Raw genomic sequence first — 16,691 nt, forward strand, 5'->3', positions numbered from 1 at the left:
TGTCTAAACATAATAGCTATGTTCATGCAACCAGCCCCAGGAAATCCCAGAAAGCACGGCAATGAGTTTATTACAGTGAAAACTTTCAAGCAAAATGAAGTTTTATTCAGTATTAAGAATTGTCCAGAGAAAATTAGTTCAATCTAATTAAAATGCATTTCAAATGATACACATTTTAATTCTACAAAAATATTGCTAATAACACAAAAAAATAAAATAAATAAATAAATAAATTTTAAAATATATTTTTAAAAAATACTTATAATTCCTCATATATATACATTTCCAATCTTTACAATGTTTGATGAATGAAAAATATTTATTTTTTAATTATAGTTAGGACAATAAAATATATTTAGAAATATATACTGTATATTAGATTATAATATTTTTTCTTTTTTTAGTTGTAGTATATTTTAATATTTGAAGATAAATTTGAAAAAAATATATTTCCTTAAGCCACCCTATTTACAAAATATATTCAGCATTTATTTGAACTATATTTTGGTCAGATTTGTATTCAAATAATTTACTTTCTATATTTTACTTTGTTTGCTGCCTTAAAATGTAGCGGCCTATGTAGACAACTATGTAGGCCTTTAAATTGTAGTCTTTTCTTCTCTCTCTTACCTGTGGGTGACTCTGGCGGTGGACGGTGTGGACTACATTTAGCCTGCCCCCCCACACAATAACATCTTTGGCCAGCGTCAGTCCACGTGGCTCCTTCCTCATACTGAACGCCATTCCAGATACATCCTACAAACACAGAATGAACACACGAAAACTTTCAAAAGTTTGAAGTTGGTAAGATTTTTGAATGTTTTTAAAGGAAGTATCTTATGCTCTCCGTGGCTGCATTTATTTGATAAAAAATACAGTAAAAAAAAAAGTAACATTGTGAAATATTATTACAATTTGAAATAACTTTTCTATTTGAATATATTTTAAAATGTAATTTATTCCTGTGATGCTAATTTGCAGAAAATTTATATCTTTCCGACCCCAAACCTTTGAATCAGTGTCTTACCTCTGCACACTGGGCAGCAGTTGTTAGGAGAAGCGATAGTGGTAACTACACAATTCAAAGATGGGCATCTTTCCTGGTGACATCTCACGTTACCAGCCTTTAACAAAAAAAAACACACACACAAGAATCAATGGCTTCAGTGCCTTCAGACCTAGCATGATATTTGATGTGTTTTGATATTTGATGTGTGTGCTGTTTGAATATGCACATATGCAAATGATATTCAAGCAGATAACAACCTAAATTTTGCCCTTTTCCTCACATAAAACCATCATATGGCTTCAGATGATTTTGGAATATAGTGCATGAGTCACATGGGCTAATTCTATGGTACTTTTGTGTGTGTGTGTGTTTTTTACTTTTTTTAAGTCATAGTTGTTGTCTTTTGACATAAATATTCTTTAAATTTACTCAATATTGTGTCATCACATTCTTCAATTTTAGCCAAATATCGCAGTAAATTTTTAGTCAACATTTTATTTGACACAAAAAGATTAAACCAAATACTTAAAACATTTTATATAATAATTTTAGCATGTATCAACATTTAACAAAAACACCATTCTATCAACAGTAGGCTATGTCTTTAATTACTTTGAAAAAACATTGTCAAAATCAAACATTTTCATCAATAATTTCATTGAAGAGATTAACATTGGTGTAAGCTGGATTCAGAATAGCTCTTTTCACTCTAAGTAAGTGTGTGTGTGTGTGTGTGTGTGTGTGTGTGTGTCTGTGTGTCTGTGTGTGTGTGTTTCACCTTGCATGTACACTGAAGGCATGGACCACCACCAGGAGGCCTAAACTCTTCTCCATTTTCGTAAATCCTTCCTTCATAATTACACACTGAAACAAAGTAAAAACAAATTTTTTACTTATGTGTTTGGAAGCCAGGACCACTTTGATATTATGTTGCATGTTAGAGCAGGAGAGCAGGAAAGAGATGCTTGTGTTTGTCTTCTTTACTGTGACAAGTAGGGCAGCACTGGCCGTGTGAATTTGCTGGGTGCGTGCAACTGGGAGGCGGACATGAAGATCTTGTAGATTCACATGACACTTGCCCACCCTGTATCACAAGATAGACACATTCACATACAAATACATTCAAATGTTCATACATTTAGTAAACACTTTTATCTAAAGTGAAAACACTCACCGAGCATTGACAATTCAAGCACGGATCCTCTCTGGATACGAATCTTTGACTGTCTGTGTATACAATATCCTCATATCTGCACTCCTCACATCTGAACACCAATTGATTAATAAGATGTGTTTCCTTTAAGATGCCCGTCTCGTTTACTACTTTAGCCAAAATTGTTAAGAAAAAATGTTATTAATACCGTGCACAACATTCTCCTGGTCTCTTCACTGGATTATAACAGGGAGTCGGTGGGCAGGGGTACCGAACGCAATTAATATTCCCATTCTGAAAGAAAAATATCTTCTGCTAGAATGCTTTTTTTTTTTTTTCAAAACCAATCCAAACCAATTTACAACATTTGACACTTTTGTTCAAAGTCATTTACACTGCATTCAAGGTATACATTTTAAAATAAAATAAAATGAAATATCTCTTATTCAACTCAGTTCTTATGCAACTTACCACACATGTACATCTGCCCTCACACTGGGATCCTGGCGGCAAATCCATCCCATTCGGGATGTCCCTTCCATCCACATTACAACCTGTGAGAAAAATATGTATGTATAGAACTATATGTAAATATATCAAACTCATGTGAAGTATAAGTACTGTAGCCATTTAATAGACACTTCTATCTGAAGAAATACAACCATAGCCTGTCAATAAATGTTTGTAGTTAATGACATATCATGGCATTGTTCAATTCTAACAAACATCTTTTTCTTGGAAAAATGTCAACAAATGAATCAGTCACAATAAGACAAGCAATATATTTCAATCTGATTGCATGCTCTCAAATGTTCTGATTTCTGAGTGATTTAAAAGTATAGTGACAAGTCATTTTTAAAAGTTTGGACACACCGTCACAGACAGGACAGCAGGATCCGTGGGGAGCAGAGGCTGGGTTTGCACAGGGGACATGACAGTGTTCACGCTCACACTGAGCCTGACCCTCCTACAGAGAGAGAGAGAGAAAGAGAGATTCAATTTAAAGACTAAAACACTGATAGCCCATGAGATATGCAATACATTAAGAAAACAAGCTATATAATCAATAACAGGTGATGACCCACCATGCATATACAGGTCATGCAGGGGTTATCAGGATGGTTCCACTGAGAACCGTGCAGGTGCCACACATTGTTCTGGACACAACCTTCATATCAAACAAAATACTTTTTTGATGAGTATGAGCATGTCTGAGCAAGTTGCATGTCATTAAAATGTACAAAAATGTACAAATCACACTTACTTCGACACCTGGGACAGCACTGCCCACCTACAGTCTCCACCAAAGGACAAGGAAGTGCAGGACACGACTGAGTGTGACATTCTATATTCCCTGCCTACAAGAAAAAAAACAAACACACACACACACACAACCTCCTTAATTAATGCTGATTTCAAAAATACACAGCAAATGACCAAAAGCACCATTGTAGAGGACATAGTAGTGAATTTTAGAATATATACTCTATGCAAGATGTGTTTAGAAGTGAAATACGTAATCTTTTTGGCCAACATTAAGGGTAATGCATAACTAGTAACGTGTGTTATGTACAGTGCTGTTATTGGTAACTAAAACAAAATATATGAAATATTATTAACTGAAAAGATTGAAATAAAATAAAATATAAATATTACACGAAAAACTTAAAGTAAAAAAAAAACTAGTAAAAATAATAAACACTTGTAATGTAATCAAATTTAATTAAATATAACAAAATTACATTTGCGAAAGTAATGAGTAAAGTAACATTACTTTTTTTGGATTTACAACATAATACTTGTTTCAATTTGTTTGATTTTTACATTAATTTTGCGAAAAATGCTAAACTTATTTTTTGCAAACTTACATACAGGCCTACATTTTACAGAAAACATTTAAGTAACACTAATTAATGGTGTAATGCAACTATAAAACCATATTAATTTTCATAGTAAGTAAGAATATATAATGTAAATCAATAAGCACATTACATTTAAAGTAGTCTGTGAAGGAGAAAAAGTGTAAAAGAGAGCAGGAAATTGTATCAGACAGTCCAAAAGTTATGTCTACTAAATTCTAAATAAATAGATCACTAATACAAGCACTTTCATAATATAAAATATACATTTCTTTTAAATAATAATTACAATATCCTAACGTTAATGTCTAATTGTAACTATGTGGTTGATGAATCCCAACAAGGACGAAACAGAAATGCACATTGTCATCTCACAGCCTTACATTGCACACACAGTGTTTGCAGGGGTCACGGCTGGCTTGAAAAGAGACGCCGTCTAGGACAACTTGCCCCTCAAAGTAACAGCGGGAACAATCTTTGCAGCAGGAGCCAAACGGTGGCTTCACACCATCTTGACACGTCTGAGGACACTGTTGCACATCAACACACGCCTGATTCCCACCCTGATGAGCAAAATACAAAACACAGCCCAGTTTCATCCAAATACGGTCATTTCATCCATTAACATGTAATACTTTATGCATGTAAAAAGTGAGAGAGAAGCACCTGACATGTACAGATCTGGCAGCCATCGATGGTGCTGAAAGAGTCGTTGTACGGCCGACCGTCCACATCACATGCTGCAAAGGACATAATAGGCACGCACATTTCTGTGTAAGCGGTTCCAGAACCATTAGAGTCACAGAGATATGATAGAGCTCAAATAAAGAGCTCAAAAGTGCTTGTGAGCGTGTACCAGAGCAGGTAGGGCAACACTCCCCACGTCTCATGTAGGGGTTGGGACACGGGGTGGGCGGACACTCAATGCGATTACATGACACCTCACTGTTCTGCAAATAAACACATGCATAATGCATAGCGCATTAATTCTTCGGCTTAATTCTGTTCTGCATTCTCTACAACACCCACACCTGACATATAGTTTTTATTCATTTTTATGAATTAGTTTTAGTTTATTTCATTTTTATTTTTAGTTTAGTACTTAAATAAAACGCAATAAAACGTACTAAACGCAAATGAGAAATGTTGCCTAGGCAGCTGGAATTTATTTTAATTTCAGATAACAATTTTTGTTTTAGTTAAATATAATAATCCTGAAACATGCATAACAAAATTCAAGAAACATTTGCGGTATAAAATAGCATTTGGTTAGAAACTTATAGAAAGTCTCTTGATTGAAGCCAGTAAGAACATTTACAGCATATACACTCTTTCCACTTTTGATATTTTATCAGATGTTGTGAATAGTTTTACATAAGCATTGATATTTTTAACTTTAATTTTAATAATTTTATTAAATGTTGAACCGCTACCATTACATTTATACCATTAATATTAAAATATTTCACTGAAAAACTTAACATACCATTTTTATTGCAGGAGCATCTCAAAAACTTATCTTTTGCTATTTTAGTTTTACCATTGAACCTTTTTTAACATTTACACTCATACAAAGTATTTAAAAGTCTGTATACTTTTTACAGGTTTTGTAGTGCAGTTTATTTTTAATTCAAATTCAATTTTAAATTCAAATTATATTTCATCTTCACAAGGAGAGCAAATATACACACACATGTTGGTGCGCCTATCAATATGAGGACATTCCACACACTGTACATTTTTTAGTACAATCAACTTGGGTGTTTCAACTTAAATTACATTAAACGGAAAGAAAAAATGGATGAATCTTGTATAACTTGTAAAAAAGACTAAGTTTGACAAGTTAACTTATTTTGAGTTGAAGCAATGTAAAAACATGTTGTCGTAACTTATAGATCATATCATATTTTACAGTGCATGTGTAAATGTTTTTTATACTGTACAAACTGTATAATCTATCCACTTTTCCTAACACTACCCATCACAGAAAACTTTCTTAATTTTTACATTTTTAATAACACATTGTTTAGTATGTTTTTTAAGCCATTTTAATTGAGGACTCAGGAAATGTCTTAATAAACCACATTTACCAGTGTAATACCCACATCACTATGCAAATTTGTGTCCTCATAAATCATATGAACAAACACACACACACACACACACACACACAGTAGACTCACAGAGCAGATGCACTTGAGGCAAGGGTTGGATCTCGATACAAACACATCACCGTTCTCATGGATTTCACCTTCATGTCTACATTCTAAAGATTAACACGAAGAAAAAACAAATACACATGTATGAAGCAAATGCAAGTTCAAGCTCATTCTTTGGTACATATGAAAGTACAGTGTGGGTATTTTATGTGGAGATGCAACGTGGGTACTTGTTTGATAGTCAGGGTAGCATGGTGTCTGAGGAAGAGACGGCTCCTCACAGGACTGTTGTGGACATGGATTCATTTCGCATTCTACTCTTCCATGCTATAAACACACACACACACATACACACATACACACACACACAATATCACAATGACACAAGAGATGCCAATGTGGGAGAAGCAAAAGAAAACATCTAAAAGACTAAAAGAATATCAAAGAATAAATCTTTTAGATTTCATACCTCACATGTACACTGGTTGCAGTCGTCTGGGCTGAAGACATCGCCGTTACTATAGATATTGCCATGAAAGCTGCACTCTGCATTCACCAATCAGAGACATACACACAGTTTATTGAGGTGGAACGAAACCCCTATGAAACCTCCTGAGATAATCATGTGAAATGAACCACATATTTCCTGCCCACATAAGATCAAATCTTATCTAAAGTATGAACTCTAAAAGATGTCTGTAAGTATTCATGATAGACTTTCCAGACTGCTCCAGACATCTGATGTCTTAAAATTAGTTTTAACAGTAGTTCAATGAGTTCAATGATATATAAAGTGGGGTTGAAAAGTTTGAGACCAAACTCAAACTTCCTTAATTCAAAATCGAATTTCAAAATGTACATAAACAGAATTAAGGATTCTGAAAAATGAAAAACTTGATTGACGTAAAGTGAGAAGAAAAATACAATATTATATTAATCAAATAAGCATATTAGTGACATTGATTATGTAATGCCTTTGTACAGATGGCGAGATGTTCTTCTTTTGATTAAAGCAAAATATGCTTTAATATCATTATATATATATATATATATATATATATATATACAGGTGCTGGTCATAAAATTAGAATATCATCAAAAAGTTGATTTATTTCAAGAATTCAACTTAACAGGTGAAACTAATATATTATATAGACTCATTACATGCAAAGTGAGATATTTCAAGCCTTTATATGTTATAATTTTGATGATTATGGCTTACAGCTTATGAAACCCACGAAATCAAAATCCCAGAAAATTAGAATATTACATGAAATCACACAGTAATTACACAGTGATACCATGGTCATTGAACCAGGTTTTGGTTCTTTTGGCAGTGTGGGCCGGTGCAAATCCTGCTGGAAAATGAAGTCTTGAAATATCTCACTTTGCATGTCTATATAATATATTAGTTTCACCTGTTAAGTTGAATTCTTGAAATAAATCAACTTTTTGATGATATTCTAATTTTATGACCAGCACCTGTATACACACACTCACACAGACAGACATTCATTTTATTACAATTATTGTTATTCATATTTTTAATATCTTACTTATCATGATCACCAGCTGGAGTACCCTTGATACCAAAGGGCACTCTACCCCAGACTATTTCCAGTCAGTCAAGGACTACATTTCCCATAACTCACTGCCCGGTCTCATCATTCATGATTGTCTTCAGCTGGTTCTCATTACCATGTCAGTCCCTGCCTATATAAGCCTGGTTCATTCTGCCATTCATGGTGAAGTCTTCTGGCACGTACTGCTCTGAGACACATGGGTTGAGGATCCGAACGCAGTAATTTATTGAAAGGATAATCCAAACAGTAACGGTGCACAAGAACACAGGCAAACAGGGAAATCCAAGGACGGGCAGAAATCAAAACCTTAACACGGGGAACCAGGATACAAGGGCTCAGAATTGCAGTGTAACATTAAACATACAAGACTTCGCAAAGAGTGACTGAGGGACTCATGGGCTGTTTCTCAATATGCGTTCTTTAGTGATCTTGTGTCCTTGTGTTCTCGTTCTACGTCATCATCAACTGTCGAAGTTCAATTCCAATACTCAAGAAAAGCAAGTACAGAGGGCGCATGAAGTGCCCGGATGTGTCCTTGATATCGAGAATGCATCAAATGCAGACTTGAGAGAATCGAACCGTTAAAAATCCCAGAGGACGCTGCGGGCAGTCGACGTACGGAAGGCTGTAAGCTTTAAAGGAACACTCCACCGTTTTTTCATATTAAACTATGTTATTCCCTTAACTAAGACGAGTTGATACATACCTCTCTCGTCTCAGTGCGTGCACTCAATCGCTCTGGCGCGCGGCGACACTTTGATAGCACTTAGCTTAGCCCAGTTCATTCATTAGGATCCAAACCGAGATGAAGTTAGAAGACCAAGTATGGTGACACAAAATAGAAGACCAAGTATGGTGACACAAAATAAAAGGTGGCGCTTTTCTAAGCGGGTAAAAAGGATAACTATAATGTATGGCGGAATAGCACTTGGGAGCACTTCGACTCGGTGCAGTAATATCATCACTCCTGAAAAATCTCTCTCCCTCTCACTTCTGTCATTAGAACCAACGTGACTTTTTTACTGCGCCGAGTCGAAGTGCTCCCAAGTGCTATTCCGCCATACATTATAGTTATCCTTTTTACCCGCTTAGAAAAGCGCCACCTTTTATTTTATGTCACCATACTTGGTCGTGTAACTACTTGTGTAACTGTATTTAAATAGGGAAAACGTGGAGGTGTTTGGTCGCTTCTAACTTCATCTCGGTTTGGATCCTAATGAATGAACTGGGCTAAGCTAAGTGCTATCAAAGTGTCTGCGTGCCAGAGCGATTGAGTGCACGCACTGAGACGAGAGAGGTATGTATCAACTCGTCTTAGTTAAGGGAATAACATAGTTTAATATGAAAAAACGGTGGAGTGTTCCTTTAAACTTCTCGTTCTCACTTAAGAGATTCCCGCTGCAAGCTCGAAATACATGAAAGTTTACATTTGTCGGTCTCTTTTGCTTCATTTTAATAAAGTGATAAAGACCTTAAGAAAGCGGCAGTATTTTTATTGGCATATTAAAAAGAATCTTAACATTGACAAAACATAGGTAACACATAGGCTACTCATAAATACACACGGTAAAATAAAAAAGATATAAACTATGAAAACAATGTCTATAATAATATGAAAGAAATGTTTAATAGGTTGTGACATTTGTTTGTGATGTTGTGTTGTGTTGTATTTATTGCGCTTTGGTCGTGAATCACTATTTGCCGAGATGGTCAGTTAAGCAGCAAGATCGCAGCACATTTCAATTCTCATAAAGATGCGTTCTGTGTTCTCGCGTCCTTCCGTGTTTGTTCTTTCAAGGTCGCCTGGCAAGACCGGTCTCAAAGAGAACGCAAGTCTGTTCTTTGCGTCCTTGGAATTGAGAAACAGTTTATATAGGGTGAAAATGGCTTATATAGGGCGAATTAACAAGCTAATGATCAACAGCTGAAAACAAGGCATGATGAGTCCAGGCAGAGAGTTATGGAATGTGTAGTCCAGGAAAGAATGACAATGGTCTGGGGAGCCCTCAGGTGGATATGCAGGGCACTCCAACAGGTGACCATGACAATATTAATGATATACATATCAAAATATAAAATATCAAATATATATAATTATCATTATTATCATTATTATTAGGCCTATAAGTCACAGCAGTTTACAATGTATTTATAAATATGCGTGTTATAAAAATTATATTACCATTAACTTTAAGGATGATCACACTTTCAGTAAACAAGAGAGAGAAAAGGAAGAGAAAGAGATGAAACTGTTGGATTCTGTAAACTAGTTCAGACCGTCTGAACGTTCAGATCCAATTTGACAGAGCGAGAACGGGAAAGAAATATAGAAGAGAGAGGGGAAATAAATCTGCACATAGCATGTGTGAAAAGTAAACACACTTACACAAAAACACTAAATTATCACACCTGTCTGCGTCAAAAATGAAAATGTCAAAAACTGACCTATACAGACCATAAAAGCAAAACAGAATATTTGATATTTGTACTGTATATTAGTTTTACAAAGGTGCAGCAGTGCAAATAAGTTTTGAACCATTGTCATTAAAAATACTGTAGATGCATAAACAAAAAACACTCACACCCCCCTTTCTAAGTGATTACAGGACTTTAGGGAAAACCACTCTACTTGAAGAATAAACAAACTGAGAAGGTAGTTATAGTTTGTGGTTCATTATGTTAATTTGTGGTTTTCATGTAAATTTCTCTGATCTACGGTTTGATTATTGGCTTGCTGATTAACAGAGATTAGATGGTTAATGCATATGACATAATGAATTATTTCGTGTTTTGATTCATAATGGCGATTTAATGGATGTTAGATTACTCACCACTTAAACGGTCACACTGAATGTGGCCATTGGTGCAGGAACAGACGGTGCGGCTGTCAGGAGACCAGCGATGTCCCTCATCCACTTGACGTCCTTCATAAACGCACTTTCGTGTGAGTTTTTTTGTACATTCACACGTTTCCAAGTACTCAACCTTTGTCTGCAGGTCAGTGTTCTACATACACAGAAAATTGAAAATGTGTGTATAATATCACTTGGTTGTGTCATGGTAAAATGATGGTATCAGACGCAGTTTGATACAGTGCTATTTTAGTATTATATATATATATATATATATATATATATATATATATATATATATATTATAGTTTTGTTATTAATATTTTTAATTCACTTTATTTTTATATTTTCAGTTTTCATAATTTTAGTAAAATCTTTAGCCATGCCCATTTTGTTGTGTGCTTTTGTCATTTTTATTAGTTTTAGTTTTTCTCGACATAGTTTTCATTTATTTTATTTCCATTTTTGTTTTATTTCAGTTTTTATTTCAGTTTATTTAAGTACTTATTTCAGTTAGTTGCTAAGGCAAGGCAGCATTTTAACATTTTCATTTAAATATTTAATCAAATTTTATTTCAGATTTATTTTAATTAAATGTAATAGTTTTAGTAAACGATAACAACACTACCTTAATATATATATATATATATATATATATATATATATATATATATATATATATATATATATATATATATATATATATATATATATATATATATATAATACACTATGAATTAATAAATAAATATACCACAGTACTATCATGGTACATATCCCTTATTCAAATGGTCATGGTCATAGTACAGGCACAAAATAACAATGATAGTACTATGGCACTTCTTAATCCTTTTTTGTCTAAAAAAGCACACCTGCACACCTAAGTGCAGACACAATACATTCTCAATGTACCTGTTTCTTTAGCATGTCCAGCATGGTCTTGATGCTATGCAGGTTGTTCTCCAGTTGGCCTAAACGCAAGTCTGATTCACTGTGGTATCTTGAACTTAATACTATTTCATCTCCACGGTTTGCCTGGTCATTTATCATATCCAGGTCCGAGATTGCTGATACGGTGGGACTGGTGGGTTGGACTGTGTCAGGAAGGGAGTCTGTAATAATCACATACACAACCGCAAATGCACATTATAAAAGAAGAATATATTGTGCTGGGCTTTAATAAATAAAAAAGAGCCCATGTTTTTTTCCCCTAGATAGTTTAGACATATTTGAATATGTGTGTGTCAGTATTTGTTCTATAATGCAGAAGCATGAATTCATCCTGAGTATTCATTAGCATCACAGTGAATCTAATCCTCTAATCTTTATGAACCTGTATGACCTTTATTTGCAGCTCTGAAAGTTTCCTGTTGTGAGTGTTTTTGAATGTGCATATGTAGTTCTGATGTTTAAATGTTTTTATTATTGTTTTCATGCCTGTTACATTGTCACAGAACCACGGACGCCTCCCATATGCCCTTGTGGAGAGTTCAGCAGTCTGCCAAAAACCCTGAAACAATAAGAAAAACACATACTGTCAGTTCTGTGAACATGAACACAATAGCAACCCATTGCAAAGTCATGACAGTAACATTGTAAAACAGATGAGCCATGACAACACACCAGAACAATCACCACTAAAATAATGCTTTAACTGTGACACAGCTGTGAAAATCATTTAACATTAATACAATGGCAGCACAGTTACTGTTACATTAACCATAATCGAACTGTAACAGATTATAATATTCAGTGTTCGGCTGGTTAAACGCATCTTACATTAAAAAGTAGCCTTATATCTTGATCTGATCAAATTTGTTGCAAGCAACACATAAATATAAATACTATATTATAGCAGATGTTTTGTGGCCTATTCTTTTTTGAGGGCTTCTAAATGTCAATAGTCCTGCACCACTTTTATTGAGGAGAATGGGAATGCAAATGGATTGCTTTCTCCAGGTCATATAGATCTACTTGGTGTCGCCTGATACTTGAAAAAGATTCAGAAAATTGAGGAAAAACTGAAATATTTGTTACTTTGTCATCATAAAAGTTTCATCTTAGAGCAACATGTTTTTTAAAGCAAAAGTTTGGAATAATAACAATTGTTTCATGTTTTTTAAATAAATATGTTAAAGAAAAACTGTGTTTATTTGATACAAAAATACAGCAAAATATGAAATATTGTGAAATATTATTACAATTTAAAATACCTGATTTCAACTTACATATTTTTAAAAATGTAATTTATTCCTGTGATGCAAAGCTGAATTCTTGAAGTCTTCAGGGTCACATAATCCTTAAAGAAACAATTCTAATATGCTGATTTGCCTCTCAATTATTAATAATTCCTCTTATTATCAATTTTGAAAAATATTAATGATAGCCCCCAAAATGTTTGGACATGTAGGGGACACTTAAAAATGAATGAATGCCTTTGCATTAGATGATAAAATAACAAACTAAGTGGCATTAGTGGCAAATAGCACACATCTGAAGAGAAATATACAAAAAGTAGATTGTGAAATTTGAAATGATAAAACATATATTGATATAATTAAGACATAAAAGAATTTGGACAAATTGTGGTTGTGAAATGTCATTGTAACTTGTCCATTAATGTGCTGAACTACACCTGTGGTTATTCTGCTAAAACACCTGTGTGAATCTGATGAGAACTGACTTCAGACGTTCACTAAAATTCACATTGGGACCAGTTAGAAGTCCAAAAAGTGCAGAAATTGCATATTTTTAGCTTCACCTAAGTCTCCAAACTAGTGCTGTCAAATCGATTGACCGCGATTAATCACACATAACATAAAAGTTTGTAAATATGTATATTTACACAAATTTATCAGACCACCACCCAATGTGAGGTTTGTGCCACAGTCCTAAACTAACAATATTGGTGATTACCAAAATGATTTTTTATGTTTCTATAATGGTTAATCCACCAGTATGTGTAAGCTCTTTAGTCACAGTTGGCCAAGTCAAAGTCCAGACTTGAATCCTATTTAACAAATTTGGGATTTAGTGGATTCAAAGATAGATTGTACAAAAGCAAGTCTCTGGGTACAACAAGAACCTATTTGGAAGTCAATAACAACAGTGTCACGATCACCTTCACCATCACTGCCTACCATCATCTTCTACGTCGCTGTCATCATCACCATCTCTGTTTCTGTCACTGTCTTCTGTTAGTCTCTGTCCGCACTACAGTTCCCAGCATCCTCCTTGACCCACACCTGCACCTCCTCTACCATTACCTGCACCTGTCAGCGAACATCATTATCATCACAGCTGTCTGTCATTGTCTAGTCATCATCTGTGTATTTAGTTCCTTCTGTTCAGTCAGTCTTTGTCTGTTCTTGTCTATGTTAAGTGGTTTTTGGTGTGAATGTCATCCTGCCTGCCTGTCTGTATCTGTGGAAATACCTTTTGTGAGTAAAAGTTTATATTGGAATATTCTGCCTTCATCATCTTACACCAAACCGTGACAAACAGAGACTGTGGAAAAGTACTGTACATAAAACAATGCCAGCAAGAATGCGAGCTGTTATCGAGGCCAAAGAACAGCATACAAAATATTACGTTTTTTAGTTATGTGTGAATAAAGACTATTAAGTTGTTTCAATTTGTTATTTGCCGAATAAATGACAATAAATTGTTTAGTTTTAAACAAGTTTTTTTGACGCATTCCTAAAATATTAGCGTTTTCTCTTTATTATGGCAGGTGGTCTAGTAAATGTGTTAAGCACTGTGTATGTATATATATATATATATATATATATATATATATACACACAGTGGGGAGAACAAGTATTTGATACACTGCCGATTTTGCAGGTTTTCCCACTTACAAAGCATGTAGAAGTCTGTAATTTTTATCATAGGTACTCTTCAACTGTGAGTGACGGATTCTAAAACAAAAATCCAGAAAATCACATTGTATGATTTTTAAGTAATTAATTAGCATTTTATTGCATGACATAAGTATTTGATACATCAGAAAAGCAGAACTTTGGTAATTTTTGGTACAGAAACCTTTGTTTGCAATTACAGAGATCATACGTTTCCTGTAGTTCTTGACCAGGTTTGCACACACTGCAGCAGGGATTCTGGCCCACTCCTCCATACAGACCTTCTCCAGATCCTTCAGGTTTCGGGGCTGTCGCTAGACAATACGGACTTTCAGCTCCCTCCAAAGATTCTCTATTGGGTTCAGGTCTGGAGACTGGCTAGGCCACTCCAGAACCTTGAGATGCTTCTTACGGAGCCACTCCTTAGTTGCCCTGGCTGTGTGTTTCGGGTCGTTGTCATGCTGGAAGACCCAGCCACGACCCATCTTCAATGCTCTTACTGAGGGAAGGAGGTTGTTGGCCAAGATCTCATGATACATGGCCCCATCCATCCTCCCCTCAATACGGTCCAGTTGTCCTGTCCCCTTTGCAGAAAAGCATCCCCAAAGAATGTTTCCACCTCCATGCTTCACGGTTGGGATGGTGTTCTTGGGGTTGTACTCATCCTTCTTCTTCCTCCAAACACGGCGAGTGGAGTTTAGTTAGAGTTTAGATCTCAATTTTGTCTCATCAGACCACATGACCTTCTCCCATTCCTCCTCTGGATCATCCAGATGGTCATTGACAAACTTCAAATGGGCCTGGACATGCGCTGGCTTGAGCAGGGGGACCTTGCGTGCGCTGCAGGATTTTAATCCATGACGGCGTAGTGTGTTACTAATGGTTTTCTTTGAGACAGTGGTCCCAGCTCTCTTCAGGTCATTGACCAGGTCCTGCCGTGTAGTTCTGGGCTGGTCCCTCACCTTCCTCATGATCATTGATGCCCCACGAGGTGAGATCTTGCATGGTGCCCCAGACCGAGGGAGATTGACCGTCATCTTGAACTTCTTCCATTTTCTAATAATTGCACCAACAGTTGTTGCCTTCTCACCAAGCTGCTTGCCTATTGTCCTGTAGCCCACCCCAGCCTTGTGCAGGTCTACAATTTTATCTCTGATGTCCTTACACAGCTCTCTGGTCTTGGCCATTGTGGAGAGGTTGGAGTCTGTTTGATTGAGTGTGTGGACAGGTGTCTTTTACAGTGGTGGTCAAAATTGATGGCACCCCTGATAAATATGATAAAAAATGGCTGTAAAAAATAAATCTGCATTGTTTATCCTTTTGATCTTTCCTTCAAAAAATTCACAAAAATCTAACCTTTCATTGAAGTAAAAGAATTGAAATTGGGGGGTGTAAATCACATTATGAAATAAATGTTTTTCTCCAAAACACGTCGGCCACAATTATTGGCACCCCTAGAATTTTTTATGAGAAAAATATCTCTGAAGTATATTACCATTACTATTTACCTTTTTTAGCACACCAGGGTGACTAGGAACATGAAATTGTCCAGCAATGACTTCTTGTTTCACAGGAGTTTAAATATGAGGAAACACAAAGGCCAAATTCCCTTAATCATCCATCACAATGAGTAAAACCAAAGAATATAGTTCTGATGTGCAGCAAAAGATTGTTGAGCTTCACAAAATAGAAAGTGGCTGTAAGAAAATATCTAAAGAATTGAAAATCCCCATTTTGACCATCAGGGCAATAATTAAGTCATAATCAACTAAAGATGTTACGAATCTGCCAGGAAGAGGACGTGTGTCTATATTGTCTTAATGGACGGTGAGGAGGAAAGTTTGAGTGGCCAAAGACTCTCCAAGGATCACAGATGGAGAATTGCAGAGATTACTTGAGTCTTGGGGGGTCAGAAAGCCTAAAAAAAAAAATTTCAAACAACCCCTACATCCCCACATGTTGTTTGGGAGGGTTTCAAGAAAAATCCTCCTCGCTCCTCCAAAAATAAACTCCAGCATATTCAGTTGTCAGACACGACTGGATCTTCAAAAGGGACCGTATTCTGTGGTCAGATGAAACTAAAAAAAGGGCTTTTTGGCAGCAATCCCAGCAGATGTGTTTGGTGCAAACAGTGATGAAGAGTACCCCATGCCTACGGTTAAATATACTGCTGGATCTTATATGTTGTGGGCCTATTTATTTGCTGGAGGTCCTGG

The 16,691-nt window shown here is 35.5% G+C and overlaps 1 protein-coding gene across 1 annotated transcript in view; it reads right to left on the minus strand.

The window, feature by feature from the left end:
• kcp (kielin cysteine rich BMP regulator) overlaps positions 1-16,691 on the minus strand; it is a 53,086-nt gene that overhangs the window by 32,348 nt on the left and 4,047 nt on the right. The window contains exons 3-21 of the mRNA XM_079873803.1: positions 12,053-12,125; positions 11,528-11,727; positions 10,595-10,769; positions 6,650-6,726; positions 6,411-6,507; positions 6,205-6,287; positions 4,878-4,971; positions 4,688-4,761; positions 4,405-4,584; positions 3,427-3,520; positions 3,248-3,330; positions 3,036-3,129; positions 2,634-2,716; positions 2,371-2,456; positions 2,184-2,274; positions 1,994-2,093; positions 1,788-1,873; positions 1,028-1,124; positions 631-756 (exon numbers count right to left, since the gene is read on the minus strand). Coding sequence (XP_079729929.1) covers positions 631-756; positions 1,028-1,124; positions 1,788-1,873; positions 1,994-2,093; positions 2,184-2,274; positions 2,371-2,456; positions 2,634-2,716; positions 3,036-3,129; positions 3,248-3,330; positions 3,427-3,520; positions 4,405-4,584; positions 4,688-4,761; positions 4,878-4,971; positions 6,205-6,287; positions 6,411-6,507; positions 6,650-6,726; positions 10,595-10,769; positions 11,528-11,727; positions 12,053-12,125 — 1,993 coding nt within the window. The remainder of the gene's footprint in view (positions 1-630; positions 757-1,027; positions 1,125-1,787; positions 1,874-1,993; positions 2,094-2,183; positions 2,275-2,370; positions 2,457-2,633; positions 2,717-3,035; positions 3,130-3,247; positions 3,331-3,426; positions 3,521-4,404; positions 4,585-4,687; positions 4,762-4,877; positions 4,972-6,204; positions 6,288-6,410; positions 6,508-6,649; positions 6,727-10,594; positions 10,770-11,527; positions 11,728-12,052; positions 12,126-16,691) is intronic.

Source organism: Squalius cephalus, assembly GCF_949319135.1.
Source record: "Squalius cephalus genome assembly, chromosome: 6".
Taxonomy (NCBI): Eukaryota; Metazoa; Chordata; class Actinopteri; order Cypriniformes; family Leuciscidae; genus Squalius; species Squalius cephalus.